The 20,865-nt window shown below is 43.0% G+C and overlaps 2 protein-coding genes across 2 annotated transcripts; one reads left to right on the forward strand and one right to left on the reverse strand.

Annotated features, from left to right (window-relative positions):
• Positions 1-6,781: 6,781 nt before the first annotated feature.
• Positions 6,782-8,470, forward strand: PtA15_13A44 (uncharacterized protein; the record flags this gene model as incomplete). Its single annotated transcript, XM_053162648.1, has 7 exons — positions 6,782-6,892; positions 7,006-7,406; positions 7,482-7,577; positions 7,695-7,827; positions 7,927-8,136; positions 8,216-8,321; positions 8,412-8,470. The coding sequence occupies 7 exons, from the start codon at positions 6,782-6,784 to the stop codon at positions 8,468-8,470; spliced, it is 1,116 nt and encodes a 371-aa protein (XP_053026200.1).
• Positions 8,471-18,634: 10,164 nt separating this feature from the next.
• On the reverse strand, positions 18,635-20,371 carry PtA15_13A45 (uncharacterized protein; the record flags this gene model as incomplete). The annotated part of the gene is made up of 6 exons (XM_053162659.1): positions 18,635-18,799; positions 18,916-19,012; positions 19,092-19,209; positions 19,293-19,388; positions 19,463-19,667; positions 19,790-20,371. The coding sequence occupies 6 exons, from the start codon at positions 20,369-20,371 to the stop codon at positions 18,635-18,637; spliced, it is 1,263 nt and encodes a 420-aa protein (XP_053026201.1).
• Positions 20,372-20,865: the final 494 nt, after the last annotated feature.

Consider the following 20,865-nt stretch of genomic DNA (forward strand, 5'->3'; position numbering starts at 1 on the left):
CCGACGCAGGACATTCTTTCGCCCCTGTCATATATTTACATAGCCCCCAATTTTGGGGTTACAGCAACAGGCTGTAACCCCAAACTTGGGGGCTTGGGAGTGTGAAATTCATAGAGGTTGAAAATCACAGGTTGTGAAAAGCCTAACTTGACACAAGCCCCCCCTGGTGGGAGGCTCGCTGTAGCTGCAGGGGCTTGTGCACAAAGCCAAAAATTTGGCTTCACAAATGGCTTGAGGAAAAATATTTAGCCTCACCCAGCCTCCCCCTCAGCTCCTGTGAACCTGCCCCAGAGCCAAAATATACTTCTGGACCTCAGCTTTCAAATGGCGCTAGTCTCATCTTCAGGGTGTAAACAGGTTGGGTTTGGGTCACAAAACAGCGCTCAAACCCAACCCAACATTTAGTGCGGGTCAGGGCAACTTTGAAAATATGCTGCCCAAACCCAGCCCAACATCATACTATTTTGGGTTGGGTCAGTTTGGGTCAACCAAACCTACTAGGCGCCAAAAACCCCCAGCTCAACTGTTGGAGGTGTCTTAGTCGGGTCACAGGCTGACCCAATTAGAAAATAGGCTGCCCAAACCCAACCTAACAATTTTACAAGTTGGGTTGGGTCGCGTTTGGGTCTTGTCATTTTCTTTGAGAACGTGCCCGAACCCAACCCAAAAACCAACAGGTCTCGGGTTGGTTTTGGGTTGGCCCGACCCATTTACACCCTGACATCTCCCCAATCCCTACCATTTTCACTATACTAATCCTGTAAAAAAACACAAAGAATTGGAAACCAAGGATCTGCAACACTCATGTATTGTGGATCTGGGATTCACAAACCCACAGATATCTGTATATCCTACACCTGTGGCCATCCAATTTTTACATTTTCTTGCAGGCATGATATTTACTCATGCAGATTGATAGAGAATCCAAAAATGAATTTTCAGAGCAATGAAACATTCTTCAGGATTCCTTTGACCTTCAAAACAGATTCCTTCCAGCTTTTTGAAAGAATTCAGAAGACTAAAAGTTTATTGCTTCTAATTAGAACTCTATTCTAAATACATTATTCTCTAATAATGAAGTTATGTTTGGGAGTATTTACCTAAAAGCAGGCGAAGTGACCGCTGCTTGTTTAAAGAAGAACTTTGGGGGAAGGAAAGGTTTAGAGAAAGTTATCTCTTTCTCCACGACTAAGTAGCTCGGGTAGATTTGCCCTGTTGGGTTCTTTGTCCAGTTTGCTAAGCTTCTGCAAAACAACGTTTGAGCGCTCCTACTTTGTCTAGTTCATGTAACGGGAGAGTTTCGCTCTTTTTAGTATTTTGTTTCAATCTTTTGGCTTTTCTTTGTGACAGAGTCACTTACCGATTTGCTCTCCTGCTCTCTGAGCGGAATCGGCTTTTTCTGTCTTTTCCTGTTCGACGATGTCTAAGGAAAATATAGGGATGCGGCATTAGCTCAACATCTTGATCAGCTTGTCAGAAGTTTATTCAGCCGCTTACCTTTGGCGCTAGCTTCGGATATTCTTTCTGCAAGTGACTTGCTCTTGGGATTCTCCGCAAGTTTGATTTTTCGGCTTGCTGGAGTCAGACCTGCATAAACCATATATTGGAGTTTCAGTTTTACGACTCTGCGCTGCTGTTTTGGACTGCGGAAATGGTTTGCTTTGCTTACCAGATTCCGCAGCTGTTGTAGCTCCCGGCCGCTCTCTCATTTTATGAGCGCTGCGCCGTTTGCCTGAGCTGATATTCTCACACTTTTCACTCAAACATTTGGGGGAGGGTGCGCATCAGTACTGTCCATGAATCTCTCCATTCAGTTTTCTTTGTACATATTTGGTTTATTTTTAAATAGTTAGATCTCTAGTGATTTTGGGTTTGAATATCCTTACTTTCCCTGCCAGCCTGCAGACATTATGCATATGACTATCCTACGGAGATCCATCTGGGAGGGTCCCCCGGACCCTGTTTGAGAGGCTTATTAAAACTAGCAAAAAGCAGAGTCTGTCCAAGTAGGGTTGACGGCAAACTTAGCAAAGTCTCTCAAGACTTTGGGCCCCCAGGGGGTAGGCTTAACTTGCAAAGCAAGCCTCTTTCAGGAGGGACTTACCATACCTCCCCACATTGGAACAGCAAGAATGCCACTTTGATTACTTTTTTATCCAGTTATGTTCACAGCTGGTAAAAAAGTGTGGTGTTTTAGGGCTTGTAGCACCCTCTGAGAAAAAGCTACACAAAAAACCAGCCGCCAATTTTTCACTTGGCAGAGTTCAACAAGAAATTCCCAGATGCAGAATCCAGACATAGACGGACACGTGGAAGAGTGAGAGGTAAAGCTTTTTTTCTGCTAGGTTTTTTAATGCTTCCCATGGAAAGAATGCAGAGCCAAAAGAGGAGGATTTTTTATTTTCTCATTGATCAGAACAGAAAAGGGGGTGGCTTGGCAATCAAAGGGGTGATAATTTTATGAGCCATAGCACGGGCTCCATATTGTGGACCCACATGCACATAGCTATCACATGAATTTCACAGACCACACATCCAGGGTTTAAGAGGCTGGAGATCCAAGCTCTTCCCTCATCCTGCAATCTACCTTATAGGATCCAGAACCCCCAGACCCCATCTTCCTCTCCATAGAATTGACCATAACACTCAGCACTGACAACTGACATCAGACAACTTGACTGATAAAATTATGGTCTGGCACTCTCTAGAGAGTGCCACAAATTCACCCATGGTGAATGTCACAAGCCCCAAAAAATGTTGAGGGGTGGCTATGGGAGCCTCTGCTACTGATTAAGCTCAAAAAGATCACACCTTCTTAATTTCTTAAACCTAAGAACCCACTTTGTGCAAAGTGTTTCTGGATATTGTCTGGACAGGAAACCACAGTGCGCAGAGTTTATTCCTGTAGTGTGAACCAAGTCCCAAATATTTTGTATATTGCCCAGGAAAACATGATTAAAGAGCCAGGAAGTGTTGGGTTTTCACTTCCTTCTGCCTCATTGATCTGGTTTCCTCCTCAGCAGTCTATCTCATATGATCTACATAGTCAAACACCTATGAGCCCCCTCACTTTGTTCTGTCTCTTACTCTTGGTCATGATCTTATCTTACTAATCATGTAGACTTTGATCTCTGATCAGAATAGTCTGTTATCTTTCTGAGTCTATTGACTTATATGGTTGTGTGCGCACTCTCTGCTGGTGACAGTGGTAGTACCCTGTGAAATATTGTCTGAGTTCCATCAGTTTCTTTTTCATTCTATTCATATTCATTACTGTTTCTCAACCACAAGTTGATCCATGTATGCAGTTTATATAAGCATAGTCTACAATCTGAAATCAGCCTCATTGGTTCTTCCTCTATTCTTTCCGCGCCTCCAATCTGAGCCAATCTGGTGAGCCCTCAACCCTCACTGTCCCCTCTTAAGCCCATAGGCTCATCTCTGTGTTATTTCGTGCTGTGGACTTCAGTTCAAACCCCAACAGGAAGGAAAATATCTGCTTGTGCCAATGTTTGTTTGCCTTATCTTGTTTTTTTCCAAGAATTTCCTGCTTAATCAAGTTCTTTTTTTCTATACATTTTTGGTCCCTCCTGCCACCTTTGCTTCAAATATTACTGGATTTTCACCTCCACTTCCTCCTCCATTTTAAGTTTTTTCTATCCTTTTTTCCTTGCTTGAGCCCCTTACATTTTTTATTTATTTATTCTGCCTTTTATTTCATTCCTGTCCTGAATTTGTTGGGACTCTTTTGGTAATTTTTGGGTTCTTCAATCTTTATAACTAGTTTTTTCTCAAAACTTGTGTGATTCCCTTGGGATTTTTGGCTGGCTTGAATGCGAATATACTGGTTTCTCTTTGTGAGCCTCCAAGGGATCCAGCTCGGTTTGATATTTGAGGTGCTTGTTGAGTAGACTTTCCTTTGATTAATCCCTCAAGTACATCCGTATTGGCCAATGTTTGAACTTGAGCCTTATCCTTCTGGTATCTTTTGCCAGTCATTGTGTGTGTTTTCTGTTGAGAACCACCGAGGGTACTCCTAATCGGAGATGGTTGATTGGTGTTTGCTATCTTGGTTTTTGGAGTTTCTTTCTTTGCTACTCTATTTGGTTGGCTCCACTGATTGAATCTTGACCGTACCTGTCCATCGGAAAACCTTTGAGACCACCTTGAATTCACTGGAGTTTCTAAAGTACGTCCAGAGCCAAGACGCCCTGTCCAAGGAGGAGAAAAATGGGGTGATCCCCAATGAGATTGATCATTTGCTCCTGCTGATAAATGCGTTAAAAAATTGATTGATGGTTGATACATCGTAAAGGCTATTGGTTCTGGAAATGGATGCGGCTGAAACGTAACTGCTGTTGCAAGTGGATGTGATGCCAATGGTAACGGCATTGCATTTGCTGGCGGTAAATGTGTTAAACCTGCACCAGATGATGCTAGGAACCGCGAAGTTGGATACATGTGCACACCATCTGGTAATGTTATATGGGTGACTACTGGGGCTGCCGTAGGCACTAGGCTACCTGGTGGAGGCATGACAGGGACACCTAATACTGTCCCATGCGGCAAGCTAGGTTCGAGTGGATGATTATAAACATTACCGTATGGGATCATGTGGCTTGGGATAAGTTCATGAGGATTTGGCGTGAACATGGGGAGACCATAAAAAGAATTTATCTGACAGCTGATCTGAATCAGAATGTAAGCAAAATTGATTGGGTGAGTGACTCTAATAGCACACATTTTGCAATCGTCGGTAGGATTCCCCAGTGTTGGACGATAAAAAAAACAGCTGATGCCGGTGTAACTTATAGAAATCATCATCTCAGCAATCTTTATGGGACAGACCCTTAGAGGATATACATGTAAGTACCCCCCCGCGCGGCTGTTATCTAGGATGCCTATCATTTCTTATCGTTTCTAGGTTGGATGTGTGGATTCTGGAATGAGGTGGAATGTCAAATTCACAGGGAGTGTTTGATCTACAATGGGCTGCGAAATCTGGGACAAACGTTTACAAATAAAATGAAGTAAGAAAATAGGCAGTCTGATAAAAGAATGAAACAAATGCGCACTTCGACTGGACTTGACTCGTATCCTTGTCAACCCCTCTTATTTTTCGGCGCATTACATTTCCTACCCTGCAGAACCTCTCACTTCACCGCGCCTTGAGCATCATCCGAAGAGCAGGCCAGCCATGAAAGCATAGTGCCAACCTGTGCCAACCCGGCCGCCGAACTTATGCTCTTTCCGCCTTGCTTCTATTGGTTGATGAATCAGTGGTAGAAACAAACTTAACACAAGTCCCTCCTGCCACTTCGGAGACGCTTTACCTCTCCTCGGAGAGGCTTGGTGGAGCTCGCGGTAGACCTGTCTCAGACATTCAAGCTTTCAATGTTAGATAAACAGCGTCGATGCCGGTTAGGGCTTGCAAGTTCTGGTACCCGTGACAAGTTGCCTTGACTTCAGATAATACGAAATTTGAATTTCCCAAACTCGCGCAAACCGGTAAACCAAAAACACCTGGGATGTTAAAGGATGTAAATTTGTAAAATCGTGTGATAGCATTCAGCGGCGAAGTCCACCATCAATAGGTTCAGATAGTTTCGTGTACCGTGATCGTTTCGCATATGATAATGGAACCAAAAAAACTCGCTTGTCTTTTCACTGTTTGCGCAGACACGTATAACCATCTTGTCCTTTCTTATCTCTGCATTGCGTATTTTTCTGTATGCGATCGAAACTTTAGAAACACATTTTCCACCGGCCTTGTTAAACCTTGCGTGTCGCTCGGGCTGACCATTATTCCAAAGGGCAGGCCCCAGGTTTCTTACCAACATCAATGTTTGGTGCCATGTGAGACGACGAAACGTCTCCCATTGCAAATGTATGTGATGGGTTTTTACTTCGATCGATCATGATGTCAAAATTCCTCTCGAGATAGAATGACAATCGTTCTCGAAAGTTCTCCCATTTTTTTGCTCTTATCTTCTGAATGAACATGTGCAGAAATTGCTTGGGTGAAGGAGGGCTCTCTCTTCTGTGTTTGGAAATTTTTATAGACAAGTACCGGGCCTTTCTCGGATAACGCCTTTTCCACGTTTTGAGGTGTCCAGCTTGAGGTCTGAGTCACACTTAGCACTTTATCTTCTGCTAGATCTGACATCTATAGGATTATGGTCAGCTGCCTTGCCGCGCAAACATTCTTGCATCACTTTTCTCTTGCTCCGGGTTAATCAAAGCAATCGAATAAGGAAACTTACTTTCTCCTATCTGACACTGTGGTGTAAGACGACCAGTCAGCTTTCATTTTGACCATCAATTAAAGAGCTCTCCTTTGTTGATAATTATATAAGCAATCAAACGGGACCCGCCTCTGGAGACATGCCTGGAAAGAATAAGATTGTGATGACTGAAGTCTCCAATGGACTCGGCCGGGTCTAACACACCAGTGACCAAAGGCATTGATGCATCTGTTAGCTCGTCTGTATGCACATGCTGCTTAATTTCAAAATGGAAATTAAATATAAACAGTTTTGGTGTGCCGGAGAGGCTGGGTTGGTTTGCGGCCGGGTTTTAAACCACCTGTCCAAAAGGGTCCAGGGTGGCTGAAACGGATTAAACGGTTTTTGCAGAGGATCAAAGCCACACCGAGCCCTCAGCAGTCAACTGCTCACTGCTAAACCTTAAGATATCGACAAGACTTTCCTCAAGAACGACTAGGGGTACAACATATTTAAATAAATAGACCCGCACACAGACAGACTCGCAAGCAGAAACGATGGCCTTCTTATTTAAATCGAAAACCAAATCACCTCAGGACCTCGTCAAGACAATCAAGGACTCTCTCAACAAACTCGAAAATAACCCATCAGTCGATCTAACTAAGAAAGTCAGTCCCTTTCTACCCACCCCAACCGACCCTGAATGCAACCCAGGCTCGGTTCTACTTGATTTACCAGCTAACAAAATACCCTTACCTTGCTTCACAAACCATAATCTCAGATCAATGAAGATATCACCAAGGCACTTCAACTGATGAAATCGATCCTGAGTGGCTCCTCACTACCAACTATACAAGACTCTTCAATACCAACAACGGGCTCGAATGGACCAGAAGATAGCCAGCCGATGTCCACCAACGGAGCCCTCGGCGCAATCAATAGTTCCTCCTCCTCCTCCGCCTCCAGCTCATCACCCGAGGTCGTCGCTCAACTTGCACAAGAGATTTACAACCAAGATCTACTGAAAATATTCCTCCTCCAAATGCGACGATTCGAATTCGAATCCAGGAAGGACGTCGTCAACATCTTCAATTTGATCCTCAGGAGACAGATTGGTACCCGCTGGCCAACGGTCGATTATTTGGCAAACCGAGAGGAAATCATTTGGATCGCTCTCAAAGGGTATGTACTTAAAATCCGTTTATGTTTCACTAGCTGATTGATCTATCCTGTTATCACACCCTCCTTTTTTCTAAGATATGAAAACTCAGATGTGGCACTAAATACGGGTATGATTTTGAAAGAAATGTTGAGGCATGAAATCTTGGCTAAAACTTTACTATACTCGGATCGGTAAACTGATTTTTGACATCTATCTGTACAATCTAAAAACGAGGTTGAATGAAAAACTGTGAAAATCGTCAATTTAAATCTGACCCACAGTTTTTTTAATTTATACGTATTGATTAGGTTCTATGATTTCCCTCAGTACATTGAGCAGACCACGTTTGGGATTGCCTGTGATGCAATGTCAAGCTTCAAAGAATGCTTAACACGGCACAAAAGTATGGTAGCTAGCTATTTAGAAGACAACTACGAAAAGGTAAGCAAGACTTTTTTGAAAACTTCTGGCTGACGGTGTTCGGAGTGAGGAATCAAGCTGATTTCCATGTCCGCCTCCTTTTCGTTATCTCAATCTCAGTTTTTCACGATGTATACCAATCTGATCCAATCATCAAATTACGTGACCAAGAGACAGTCAATTAAATTATTGGGAGAAATCTTGTTGGACCGGTCGAATTACAATGTGATGAATCAATACATCTCCAATGAAGACAATCTCAAGATTATGATGAATCTATTGAAAGATAAATCCAAAAATATCCAATTCGAAGCCTTTCATGTTTTTAAAGTTGAGTATCACATTCCACACCTTGCTATCTCAACTTTCACAGTGTTTATTTGCTTATTCAATTTTCAATTTTATCCAGGTCTTTGTTGCTAATCCAAGAAAGCCTGCTCCAATCGAATCAATCCTCAAGCGAAATAAAGAGAAACTGATCGAGTTTTTGAGGAAGTTTCACAATGATAAGGATGGTTCGTATATCCCTTGTCGTGATTCTTCGTATCCAGTTGCTATAAAATTTTATTCGCTAATTCATTATCTGTTCTTAACTTTTTTTACAGATGAGCAGTTTAACGATGAAAAGAGTTTCTTGATCCTTCAGATTGAGAACCTCAGATGATTGATTCAGTTTTCCCTCCTAACAGTCCATGATAAAGTCGAACCCTCTTCACTTCTTTTGCCTCGCAAATTCAACTTTTTTGATGGCTCGTTCTAAGATGATGTTTTTTACCCTTTTATTTTCCATACGCCTCTTGAACTAAATAATGTCACTATTAGTATTTGTTATTTTACGTTTTGTACTCTAGTCTCTCTTTTCTACCTCTTCTCTCCAAACAGTGCACAATGTATGACTTGTTCCTTCTTTTCCCTCTTGTTCAGTTGGCGATCACATACATAAGTTCATAGGCTTCTGATCTTCAGGTTTTCTTTCACAGGTGGAGCTGGTGAAAATAGATTGCGCCACATTGATCGTTTTTCGTTCCCTGATAATCTCTTTGGCTCTCCTCCCTGATCATCATAGCCAGTGATTTTTACGGCCAATTTGCGAGTAACTTTCTTTCGACATACCGGGCAGTTCCGCTTCATTGGTAACCACGGAGCAACACAATCAAGGTGGAAAGAGTGGTCACACTCGAGTGGAATCAAGTCATCCGCTCCGTCGCAGAAAGGTATTCCACATTTGTTTTCGTTGTTTTCATCAAGATAGCCATCTCCTTTGATCATGTCGGTATGAAGGTTGCTCTCCAGAGCATTGCCAGTGCTTGTATCGAGATCGCAGTCATCTTTATCCTCATTGATTGTAATGATCGTCTCGGGCTTCTGAAGTTCTCACAATTATATAAGTCAGGCTAATCAAAATTTCAGCTCTTCGAGCTTGTCTTCGAGCTCCAAATGCCACAGGAAGAAACTTTCACCCACGCAGTGAGCTGGTCCGATAGTCAAATATTTCTCAATTTCATGTGAGGGATTTTGAAAGCTTTTGGATTTACCGGCGGGCTGAGCGACAACTGGTGCTATTTATCAGTAAGCTGACTGTGTTCTATTGCGGCTTCGGCTTTTAGCTATGTCCAACGACCAGAAGACATAAAAGATCATATGGAGGTAAGCTTTGGGAATTAAGGGGTCGTGATGAAGCAAAAAGGACTTTACTAGCACCAGTACAGCTAGCCCAGAAGAGCTTGCGACTTTGACCGCGAGCTCCGCAAGTTTGTGCCGCAGCGGCGAAAGTTTTGCGCAGCTGCAGAGGCCCGTGCTCGGGGAATCCCCGGGGAGCCCGCAGGTACATAGCGCCACCGATCCCCTGCCACCCACCCCCATCACCGCCGTCGCATCCACCACCATCCAGCCACCACCGCCGTCGAATCCACCACCGCCGTCGAATCCACCACCGCCGTCGAATCCACCACCGCCGTCGAATCCACCACCGCTGTCGAATCCACCTCAGCCATCGAATCCACCACAGCCGTCAAATCCACCACAGCCGTCGAATCCACCACAGCCGTGAATCAAGGACGTTTGAAACTGTAAGTTCTTTCTCATATCATCCCATATCTCATCTTACCCTCAATGAGCACTGCAATCTGAAAATATTTACCCCCCTTCAAGAACTATGTATGTCAGGTATACTGCCGCATTCAAATACATCGTTGTTCGGGCGGCCCTTGATGGACAACCCCTTGCCGATATCAATATGTCAAATGGATCCGAGGTCAGCTCCGATTCCCTCAGACGCTGGCGTAGTCTCTACGAAGCAACTCGCTCCGTTGTCAACAACCCGGAAACCTATCAAAGAAGAGGTCGACCGTTAGCCCTCAGCGAAGAAGAACGTGCATTCCTCTCGGAGTTGGTCACCGATGATCCGACCATCTATCTTCAAGAGATCCAGCAGTCATTATTCGAACAATTTAACCTCCAAATCTCCCTACAAACTATATCAAACGAGCTTCACGGTCCCCGGGGATTCCCCGAGCACGGGCCGCGCGCACGGGCCTCTGCAGCTGCGCAAAACTTTCGCCGCTGCGGCACAAACTTGCGGAGCTCGCGGTCAAAGTCGCAAGCTCTTCTGGGCTAGCTGTAATAACCAGGCAACCATTGTGGAAATTTGGGACAAGAATATTCTACAAAGGGGATCGGTCAACTGGTCTGCGTAAGGAAATAGTCTTCAATGGAGGATGAGATGTACATTGTTTCCCCATAGGCCAAACTTAACAGGCCAGAAGTTTCAACAAGGGCCTTTGTTGGGTGTGACTTGTAGGACATTTGGTAAGTTGGGTTGGATACCAAAATGTGAAAAATCAAAACTTTTTTCCCATAGATGTATGTAGATTTACTCATAGTAGGCCTCATTGGAGGACTTCTGGTCAGCATTTAGAGAGCTCTAGATGCCCCTCTAATTCCTAAATTAAGACACATACCAAAACTACAAACAACACATACGAGAGCAACAAACTAAGGCTTAGGAAAACATTTTCCTTTATCCTGAAAATTAAGAGTTTGGTTATGTAAATTGAGATCTGGGAGGTTCCCAGAATCGACGGGAAGTCCTCCATTATACAATCAATTGGACACCAGAGGTGGTGTCCTTTACATTCTTGCCTTCTGCCTCATTCCACTTTCCTACTCCCAGTTATCTCCTTGGTCTCTCTTTCACAACCTTATCACCAGGGCAGCTTTGGGGGCACTCCCCAGAGAGTGCCTCACCATGAATTATTTTCATCACTTGGCACAATATCTACTACAACATATGTATAATCAAACATGAAATGATATGTAACTATACATAAAGTATCCAAAACTTGGCTGGAAGTCATCTGCAACTCCATTGGAAATAAACTGGAACAAAACAGTACAAAATCTCTGTAACCACTTTATAACTCAAGTGGAACAATGCATCAATTAGGGTGGTGTAGCGCAGTTCCACTAAAAATCAGTGCAGTGTAGCAGAACTGATCTAATTTTGTGCTAACCCTAGGCAGGCAGGCCACTAAAAAGTTCCCGCAATCATGCACTAAAGCACTTTTTAGAGTCATTTTGGCCTTTTTTGCCGCTAAAAGTGCTGTAGCAGAGCAGGGGTAGTGGCCGCTAACACTACAGAAAAAAAGGGCAACAGTTGGTGCAGGTCTGCCAACACTAAGTAGCGCTGTAGTGTAGTGTAGCTTAGAGAACATTGTTGGTAAAGTTTAAGCAAGTTTCATTTTAATGGCAGACACTCATCACAATATCATATACAAGTCCAGTGTAATTCTGACTAAATTTTGATTTCCTGCTGCTACCCGGAGCACTAAAGAAGTGGTTCAAAGATTTTTTTCCTCCGGAGCTGCAGAGGAAAAATGGGTGATGACTTCTGGACATGGTGGGTAGGTACGGTACGGTTATTGGTATCATGCTAATATTGTAACATTTTTTTGTTTCTCAATTTTACCGTTAGCTGTAACAAAAGTGCATTAAAATATTGCAACTTGAAGAAAATTTCCATTACAATATCTGCCGGTAAAGAGGGGAAGATATTGTAAAGTTCCTTAGTAAGAGGTGGCAATTTGACCCTCTTTATCTTGTTATCCAGCGGTTAATGTGTTACGTTACTAGCAATGCGAGTAACACATTAGATATTCTGGCCTGTTACAATACCGCCCCAGGATTTGAACCAGTTTTTACTGATACCAATAACGCCTGAGCGTAGTAACGGCAAGTGTTACACCACGCGGATAACAGCGGCTATCATAGTGTATTGTAACTTAAACTACCCATTTTTGCTGCTGGGTTTTGCTTTTCTTACCTCAATTAATCCTGGTGTGTTGCTGTGGTATCCTAGCCCTCCAGTTGTCACCCTATTGTATGCGCGAAAAATAGGGTGACATTGGCGAAATGCAAAACAGATTCATATGCATATGCATCTGGAATTTTCAAAAACATAAACAACAACACAACTGAGTGGCTGATTTGTGTAACGCTGTTGGTTCCTCTATACAAAATCTGGCAAATAAAAGCCAGTCTTGACTTCAATCAGTTTTCTGCCCCTTTTACATGATATTCTAGCCATTTTCTGAGGTAAATTCAAGGAAACTCCCATCACATCAAAGGAATAATTTCCTTTCAGTTGTCACCCCATTGTACGCGCGTACAATAGGGTGACATTGGCGAAATGTAAAACAGGTCCATGTGCATATGCATGTGGACATTGCAAAAGCAAAATCTAAGAAGCTGATCTATGTGAAGCAGTTGTAAAATCTGGATGAAATCTGGCACAGGAAAGGCAATCTTGAATTCAACTAGTTTTCTGCCTCTTTTACATAATATTCTAGCCTTTTTTTGAATGGAATTCCAGGAAAATCCAATCAATCTGAGGAAACTATTGTACTCCAGTTGTCACCCCATTGGACGCGCGTACAATAGGGTGACATTGGCGAAATGTGAAACAGACCCATGTGCATATGCATCTGGAAATTGCAAAAACAAAAACAAAAACACAACTGAGAGGCTGATCTACGTGAAGGGGTTGTGACCTAATGAACTGTGGAACAGCAAAGCCAGTCTTGAATTCAACCGTTCTTCCACCCCTTTTACATACTATTCTAGCCTTTTTTTGGTGAATTTCTAGGAAAATCCTATCACTTTGAGGGAATCATTTATATAAACTACTTTTGATAAAGTACATGAAGAATTCATTTCACCCACATGCTTTGGATTGATTTCACATCTCAAATTTCAAAATATAACAATGGGGCCAAAGAAGCTGTCATGTCACATGCAATGGCGGGTAGGTACAGTATGGATATCAGTAACATACCAATATTGTAACAATTTTTTGCTTTTTACCACTACCACTAACATAACAGAAGTGTGCTACAATATCACACCTCATGTAGCTTTATTTTTTGCATTATTTACAATATCTGGCGGCGCAGAGGGGCAGATATTGGAAAATTTATTGGAAAGAGGAGGCCATTTAACCCTCCGTATTGTGTTACTCAGTGGTTAACATGTTGATAGTAAAGTCAGCCTGAAAAAATTTACCCTTTTAAAATACGGTCCCGGCCTTAAAAGTTGTTGTGACTAATACCAATACCACCTGAGCATAGTAACAGCAAGTGTTACACTATACAGATAAAGGCAGCTGTTTTACTGTATTGAAACAACCAATTTTTGTCACATTCATGAGGCTAGCAGTTACTGCACCACTCTGTAGCTGTCTTGTAAAAATGGTGGGTAAATACAGGGTAATTTAGCATTAGGTTGGCAGTGCTAACCACAAACTTTCCTTTGCAGTGTTACCATTCTGCCACCCCTGCTAAGCTATTTTATGCTCTGAAACAGTCCTTGCAGCGGAAAAAAAGTCTAAAAATCTGCCAAATAGTGCTGTAGCGCAGCGTAAAAGGCGCTTGTTTGTGCCCTTTGCGCATAGCTGCAGCACAGAGATGGTTCAATTCTGCTACTTGACACCAATTTGTAGCGGAATTGGAATACTCTAAGGTGAAAATAGCTGGTACAGAATTGCTTTTAGCTGATAACAGAGAGGTTTTTAATTCACAGTTCCTTTGAAGATGTGATATCTATCTGCAAAGGGATTTCACACCACAGTAAAAAGAATTTGGGGATGCAAGAGTTGATTTGGAAATTTAAAACATGGGTTAGGATTGTAATGAACTTGACTTCAATATGAATTCAATGTAGTGGAATGATAGTTCACATTGAATAGTTACATATCAATCCAAATTAGATTGGCCTATTGTTATTGCCAAGTAATGAAACAATTCAAACATCAGATAGTAAGGAATTCCGCCTCAGTTCAGACAACAACTAGCACCAAATTCAGCTGTGGCACTCCTTGGGGAGTGCCCCCAAAGCTTCCCTGGTGTATGCTCCAAAGTTTGACAGGAGCGTTGTGGTGATTTATATTCACAAGTGTCCTCTTGGCAATAGCGTGGGCAGGAATGCACAAGCAGCTGAGCTCAGAGTGCATTTGGTGACATAAGCACGGAGGATTATTTCAGAAAAGCATAACAGGAAAAGTTCACAGAAAGCATGGATTGGACAATATGCGGATTGCGGACCACAGAGTATGGATTGGGCGGCTGACTGGAGTGGACGGTTAGAGCTGGACTACAGCGGACCAAAACACGGGGACTGATAGCAGTGGCGTGTCAGCTGAAGTGTGTTTCACCAGTGGGTGGAGCTGGGGCGGAGGCATTGGTGAGAGACTGACTGACAGGGGCTAGGCAGAGGACATGGGAGGTCAAGCATCAGAGAGGAGCAGAGACTGGGAAAGTGACATGTGGAAGTCAGGCAGAGATGAAAGAATAGTGCGGGATTGGGTGGGGACAGAGGGGTGTGCGTGGAGGGCTTACAGTTTCTCTTCTCTTTTCCTTTTCATCATCTTACTTATTGCTCATCATTGTACTTACACTTACCAGTACTAGAGTATTAGAAGAGTTTTACCTGACCCTTATTTTGCTTACTTGCTTCAATGCTACTGCCAAATTGTTCTTGTGGAGTGCAGAGTTTCATTACTTGCAGATTATTATGCTATAGATCTGGCTCATTGTGGAGTGCTGAAGGCTAGCAAAATGTAGAAGTGCGGAGCCAAGACATTGATAATCACTTGGATAAACATTCTTGAAGAAGGCAGAAGTGGTAATTTCTACACACTACCCAACCTTTGTTTCTACAGTGTGAGAGACACCCCAGAATGCAACAGCAGGGACAAAATTTGGTTGGGCAGACGCAACATTTTAACCGCCCTCCCCAGACCCAAGCTAGAACACTGCTGGCTAGGACAATTCCCGATAGCTAGTAGAATTTCAAGTACACTTATAAACTGACCCTTCTGCTCTCTATGCAGGGAATCCACCCAGTTTTTCACATTTCAGTAATCTGCAGACAAAAACCCAACAAAGTGGCGGAGCAGCAGATGTGGCCCCCTGTACCAGTGACAGTGGATGGCGGAGATGAATGGGAATTGGCAGAGGTGCTTCACTGTCAGCGGAGAGGGTGGAAACTTCAATACCTAGTCAGTTGGAAGGGATTTGGACTGGAGGAGAACTTGTGGGAACTGGTGGCAAATCTGAAGAACTGCGGAGACCTATTGGTGGAATTCAACAACAAATTCCTGGAGACAGCAGACAAACACCAATGGATACGGAGAAGAAAGTGAGAGGGAAAACTTTTTCCCAATGGGTTTTTTAATGCTGCCCAGGGACAAGAGCCAAAAGAGGAGTATTTATTTATTTATTTTGCGGTCAAACTTTAAAAAGGGGAGGCTTGGGCATTGAAAGGGGGGATTAGGGAATGACATTTTGGAACCATTGCTAGGTACCCAGCACTGCCTGGCAGGTGCCAGCAGTACCTGCCAGGAAGTTCCAGGTGCCTGTTTTATGTGAAATGTGGACCCAAAGTGCCACCCCCCCCAGGTGGGCATGGGCTGGAGCCCGTGCCTAATACATTGCACCCGGCAAGCTGGACTTTGACCATCTTGCCAAGAGAAATAAACACCTCTCGGAAAGATGGATTTGTACCAGCTCGCCGAGCAGAATACATCCCTCCCGGCGAGCTGGACTTTGACCAGATTTCCAAGAGAAATCCACACCTCTTGGCAAGAAATCCATCTTGCTGAGGGGTATGACTCTTGGCAAGCTGTTCAATGTCCAGCTTGCCAAGAGGAATACACACCTTGTCAGCCACAGAGTACATGTCACAGTAACTTACACGTACCAAGTACCTTCAATTGTTAATATTATACATAGTACATTCCTTTTACACCTTTATTACATTTATACATCATTAAATACATGCTTCAAAATGTACTCTTGTTATACATTACATTTAACATTAGTTAAATATAATTACTCAATGTACTGTTGTTATAAGAGTTAAGTTATGTGCAACAGTAATACTACAATATAATTTAACATTACTGTACACATGAAATACAACAAAGCCAGGTATCACTCATTTATCCCCTGTTACGCATCATTCCCTACATACATAAATTAATGATTATGATATAAACACATAAACAATATATCATGTAAACTAATTCAAAGAGCACTGAATGGAATCATTGATTCCAATGATCAGCTAGTGTACACAGCTACTGATCTGTAGTCCTATGATCTGTACTGATCATTACACAGCCCTGATCATTTTCAATGTTGATCCTCTTGAGGATCCGCTTCCCTTGAGCGCTTACAGTTCCCCCCTGGTCCTGAAGCGCCTCCAAGCGCCTCAATTCCCCTCCTGCTCTCTTCCCTTCTATATAAACACGCCCCCCAGGACTTTTTATCCCTCAGAATATTATTACAGCAAAGTTTAACCCATACAATAGTTAAACAGTGCTTTAATTCTCAACCATCTTTCAATTCAGGAATAACATCAACTCATCAACCTTACCTTTTTGTAGGTAACAACAAAAACCCAAGTTGAGTTATTCCTTGGATGCCTATTAACACCTTGTGTTGATGTGGATGCGCCTTCATTGAACAAGCCTCTCAGTCAAGATTACTGATAGAGTGAAACCTTTTACAGGTCTTACCACAAACCCACTGGCCCATCCTTGGCACTTTACACCAGCATCCTGCTAGTAACAACCCTCTCAGACGCAGTTAGTTACCTACAGGCTGACACACCCCCTGGCAAGCTGAATTTTTACACCAGCTTGCCAAGGGTGTTCTTCCCGGTTGAGCTGGTCACAGCCCAGTCCGCCGAGATGTGTATATTCATCTTGGCAAGCTGGACTTTGAACAGCTCGCCAAGAGACATAACTCTTGGCAAGCTGGACTTTGGGGCATTGTTGTCCCCAGTCCCATATGCCAAGTATGTGAGAAAAAGGCACAAAGTACCACCGGTACCCGCCATAAGTACTGCTGGTACCTGCCATAAGTACTGCTGGTACCTGGCATAAGTACCGCTGGTACCCACCAGGTAGTGCTGGGTGCAGTACTTGGTCCCTGCTTTGGGCAAAAAACAGACCCGGTACCCGCCAAATGGTTATTCTCTAGGGGGGATAATATTATGAGCCATGGTGCGGACTCCGCAGTGCAGGCTTCCATGTACATAGCTTGTGCGTACATGTCACAGAAAGCACTCTCAAGGTTTGAGAGCCTGGAGATCCCAGACTGCCTCCTCATCCTGCAATCCACCATACTAGGATCCTGAACCACTGAACCACAGACTTCCTCTTTCTCTCCCAAGACAATCACAAGGCCATAATAGAATCATATTGCCAATACAATAGGGTACTAAGTGTACTGCTGGGATGGGATGTTGAATTGAGCCCCAATTGCCTAGAAAAAGTGTCTTTTATATTAGATACCATACCACCGTAGTGTATCTGTTTTTTGATAAAATACTTGGTATCAAATTCTTATGTATCAGAAAAACCATGCAATGCATAGTATTGGTTGATACCAGCATCATATTGTATTGTTTCACTGTTGGTGCAAGTTGAACTTTAGGAGCTGCTAAAAAATGTGTCAGTTTATCATAGCCTTCAATTTGAAACTTGTGCATATATAATCTTTCTGGATGTTGCTAAACCTCACATACCATTTGATAATTACAACTGGAAATATCTGGAATCTCCAGGAGCCTGGACAAATCCAACCCATGTAAGATTACTGGAGTTGCATATTAATTATCTTTTTTGTGATGTGTTGGAAGATTCAACTTAGGGAAAACTTCTGGAGATTCCAAGTTCAAATGAAGCCAGAGTCAAATAAATTGGCAAGGAGCAAAAAATCCACACTTTTCCCCCCTCCTCATTCTAGGTGTTTTGTAGAGGGTATGTCTTGCACACCCTGAAAACTCTGTGTCCACAGGAAACATACATCCCCTTGAAGTCCATACCCTGTAAATCCATGGGAATTCAGCCACCACCACTCTGTCTTTTTGTCTTCTGGGCATTTCACTTTTTGAATAGTGAATTATGTTTTTATCTAACTTCCTTCCAACAATCCATGTATGCCAATCATCCACATCCATCTCCACATGACAAAAAATGCATATTTATGTTGGTTTGATTGCCATATGCCATGGCAGTTGCTGATGATCCAGGGATGGTCTTTCCTGCTGACAGCTGTTTGCTGGATTTTGAGAGTGAGATAGAGCTTCTATATACGGTGTGGTGAAAGTAGGAATGAGATCAGAGAAACTAAATAGTTGACTTATGTATTCACAACATCTGAGGTGGAAGATATGTGTATACATATAACTTCTTTTGGTTTTTAAGAAGAGCAACAAAAAGAGAAGAACTACTCGAAGAAATATGCATGCAGGAGAACATGTTCTTTTACACTCTGCTCAACAGCCACATAGATGCTAATTGACTAACAGAAATAGCAAATAAGAATTGAATCCGTCTAGATTTTTGGGTCGAATTGACGGTTGAAGTCGTAGCCGATCCAAAGCTTTGGCCACTTGGGTCTGGTAAGATCACATATCTCAATGATCTCAACTAAGTTCATCGTAGCAAACATATTTCATTAAATTGGGTTTTTCGAGAAAAATCGAGCAGTCCAGATCAGCTCGTTTTATCTGACTTTCAATTTGCTTTGAGTAGGATAGACGTACCAGAAAAAACGCGTTGGCTGCAAATACATAAACAAATATCGCCCAGCAAATCGAAGACCTCAAGCCAGCTAAACTGGCCAACAGGCTAACGATAATCCTAGAAGTATGGGCCAAATTCATTCAAGAATGGTCAACCGTGGCGTATTTTCTTGGAATGGGTCCGACGTTATGCTTACCCAACAAATTTATATCCCGAGTAAGCTACCAAGTCTATCACCGCCCCATCTCCTTGAATATTCAATAGGTAACACCCCAGTTTTATACAACAAAATTCCAAAAAGATTATCCCCAATGCTAAATTAGTCAAACAAGGAAACAAAAGCAAAGTTGTCAGTAATAGCACATTCGAGATATACGAGGGTAGATCTATCGAATACCTTGAGATGCAGCAATAGATAGTAGCTCGGGATCGAATCTTCCCTTTGAGCCAGCGACGGCTCCAGATAAGAGAATATAAGTCATGAGGGCCATTACTAAAAAAGAAAAGCGAGTCATCTCCATTAAATCAGTAGTTATTTGAATATGAGAAAAAGGGAAAAACCCCGACCAGGAATATAAGCATCTGGACAATTGATGTCTTCCCGCGGAGGCTGGTAGCCTTCGATTTGTCCAGACACTTCAGACCGTTGGACCAACCTCGACCATGGTTTATGCCTCCATGGGAATAGGATCAGCTTGATCTTGTTGAACACGTACAGGTTCGAGACATTGAATGAATGCTTTAGATGAGTTAAGGGCAAATATCTGGTTAACTGTGTCAGATTCAAAACAAGGAAGAAAGAAATAAACAATTTAGCTATTTGCCCCTAACGTGAAAGCCATTTCCTCTTTTATTTTGTGGCATAGAAAGAGTCTTTATGTCATTTCTACTTACGTTTTTTTCCACGTATTCTGAGCCTGCTTTCATGGCGGATTGCCCAAATTGCATGCCCATTTGGGCGGTCATATCGTTAACTCCGAACGGGTTTGAGAAGTTATTAGAAGGTCCGATTCCGATAGGATTTGGGTTTGGCCATACGTTCTGTTGTTGCTGGTGCTGGAGGGGATGGTGGTGTGGATTGGGCGGAGAGTTTTGGAACTGGTTGAAGTTATTCGGTGGAACTTGAGATGGGCTTTGAAAGAATGGCTGATCGAGTTCATTTGAAGTAGCTGGGGGTGAGCTGAATCGTTGGTAGTCTGATGAAGAGGCCGTGCTCGTTCTGATACGATCGTTTGTCGGGTGGCCGTATGGGTTGTTCTGAGTGCTGGTGAATGTTTGACTGTCAGGTATGGGTGGTGAGGCTGGCAGATTGAATGGTGGTGGGACTGGTTTGGGATGTTGCAAGGTTGGGCCTGATTGGTGGGTGTTTCGATTGAACATGTTTTGCTTTGCTTCGCTGTTTGCGGTGGTAGTTGTTTGTGCTCGACCGTCGATGACGGTGTGGGAAATCCCAGCCGGCGAGCGTATGCTCGTCATCGGGCCGGCAATCCGCCGCTCGATTACCTAAGCAGAGGGGGCCAAGCCATTGAAGCCATTCACAAGGGGCAGAATCAGCAAGAACACCGATTGCTCAGATTCCAATCCAACTCTCAAGAAAAGACGCATCAGACAAATGAAAGACTCTCAAACCCATGAATTCAATCCCCCTTCGATTTTTCTGAATGGAGTACTTGCTTGGGATCGCAGTTTTGATTCAGAAGCAAACTATGCATTCCCCCTATCAAACACATCTTTTTGTGACTTCCATTCCATTAAAAGTGATCAAAGATGTGCTTCTTTGATGAATTTTATATTATTGGTAATCTTGGGGTATTTTATTCACTCTGTTCCTTTGATTGAGTTGGTGGTGATCTATTAAATCAAGTCATTGCAACAGGAAGTTCTCCAAATTAATTGAAGCCAGCTGTTGAATTTGAAGACAACTTGAGAAAAACCTTTGGCTCACAAGACAATCAGTTACCAGTTTTCTC

This window comes from Puccinia triticina, chromosome 13A, assembly GCF_026914185.1.
Source record: "Puccinia triticina chromosome 13A, complete sequence".
NCBI classification, from domain to species: Eukaryota; Fungi; Basidiomycota; class Pucciniomycetes; order Pucciniales; family Pucciniaceae; genus Puccinia; species Puccinia triticina.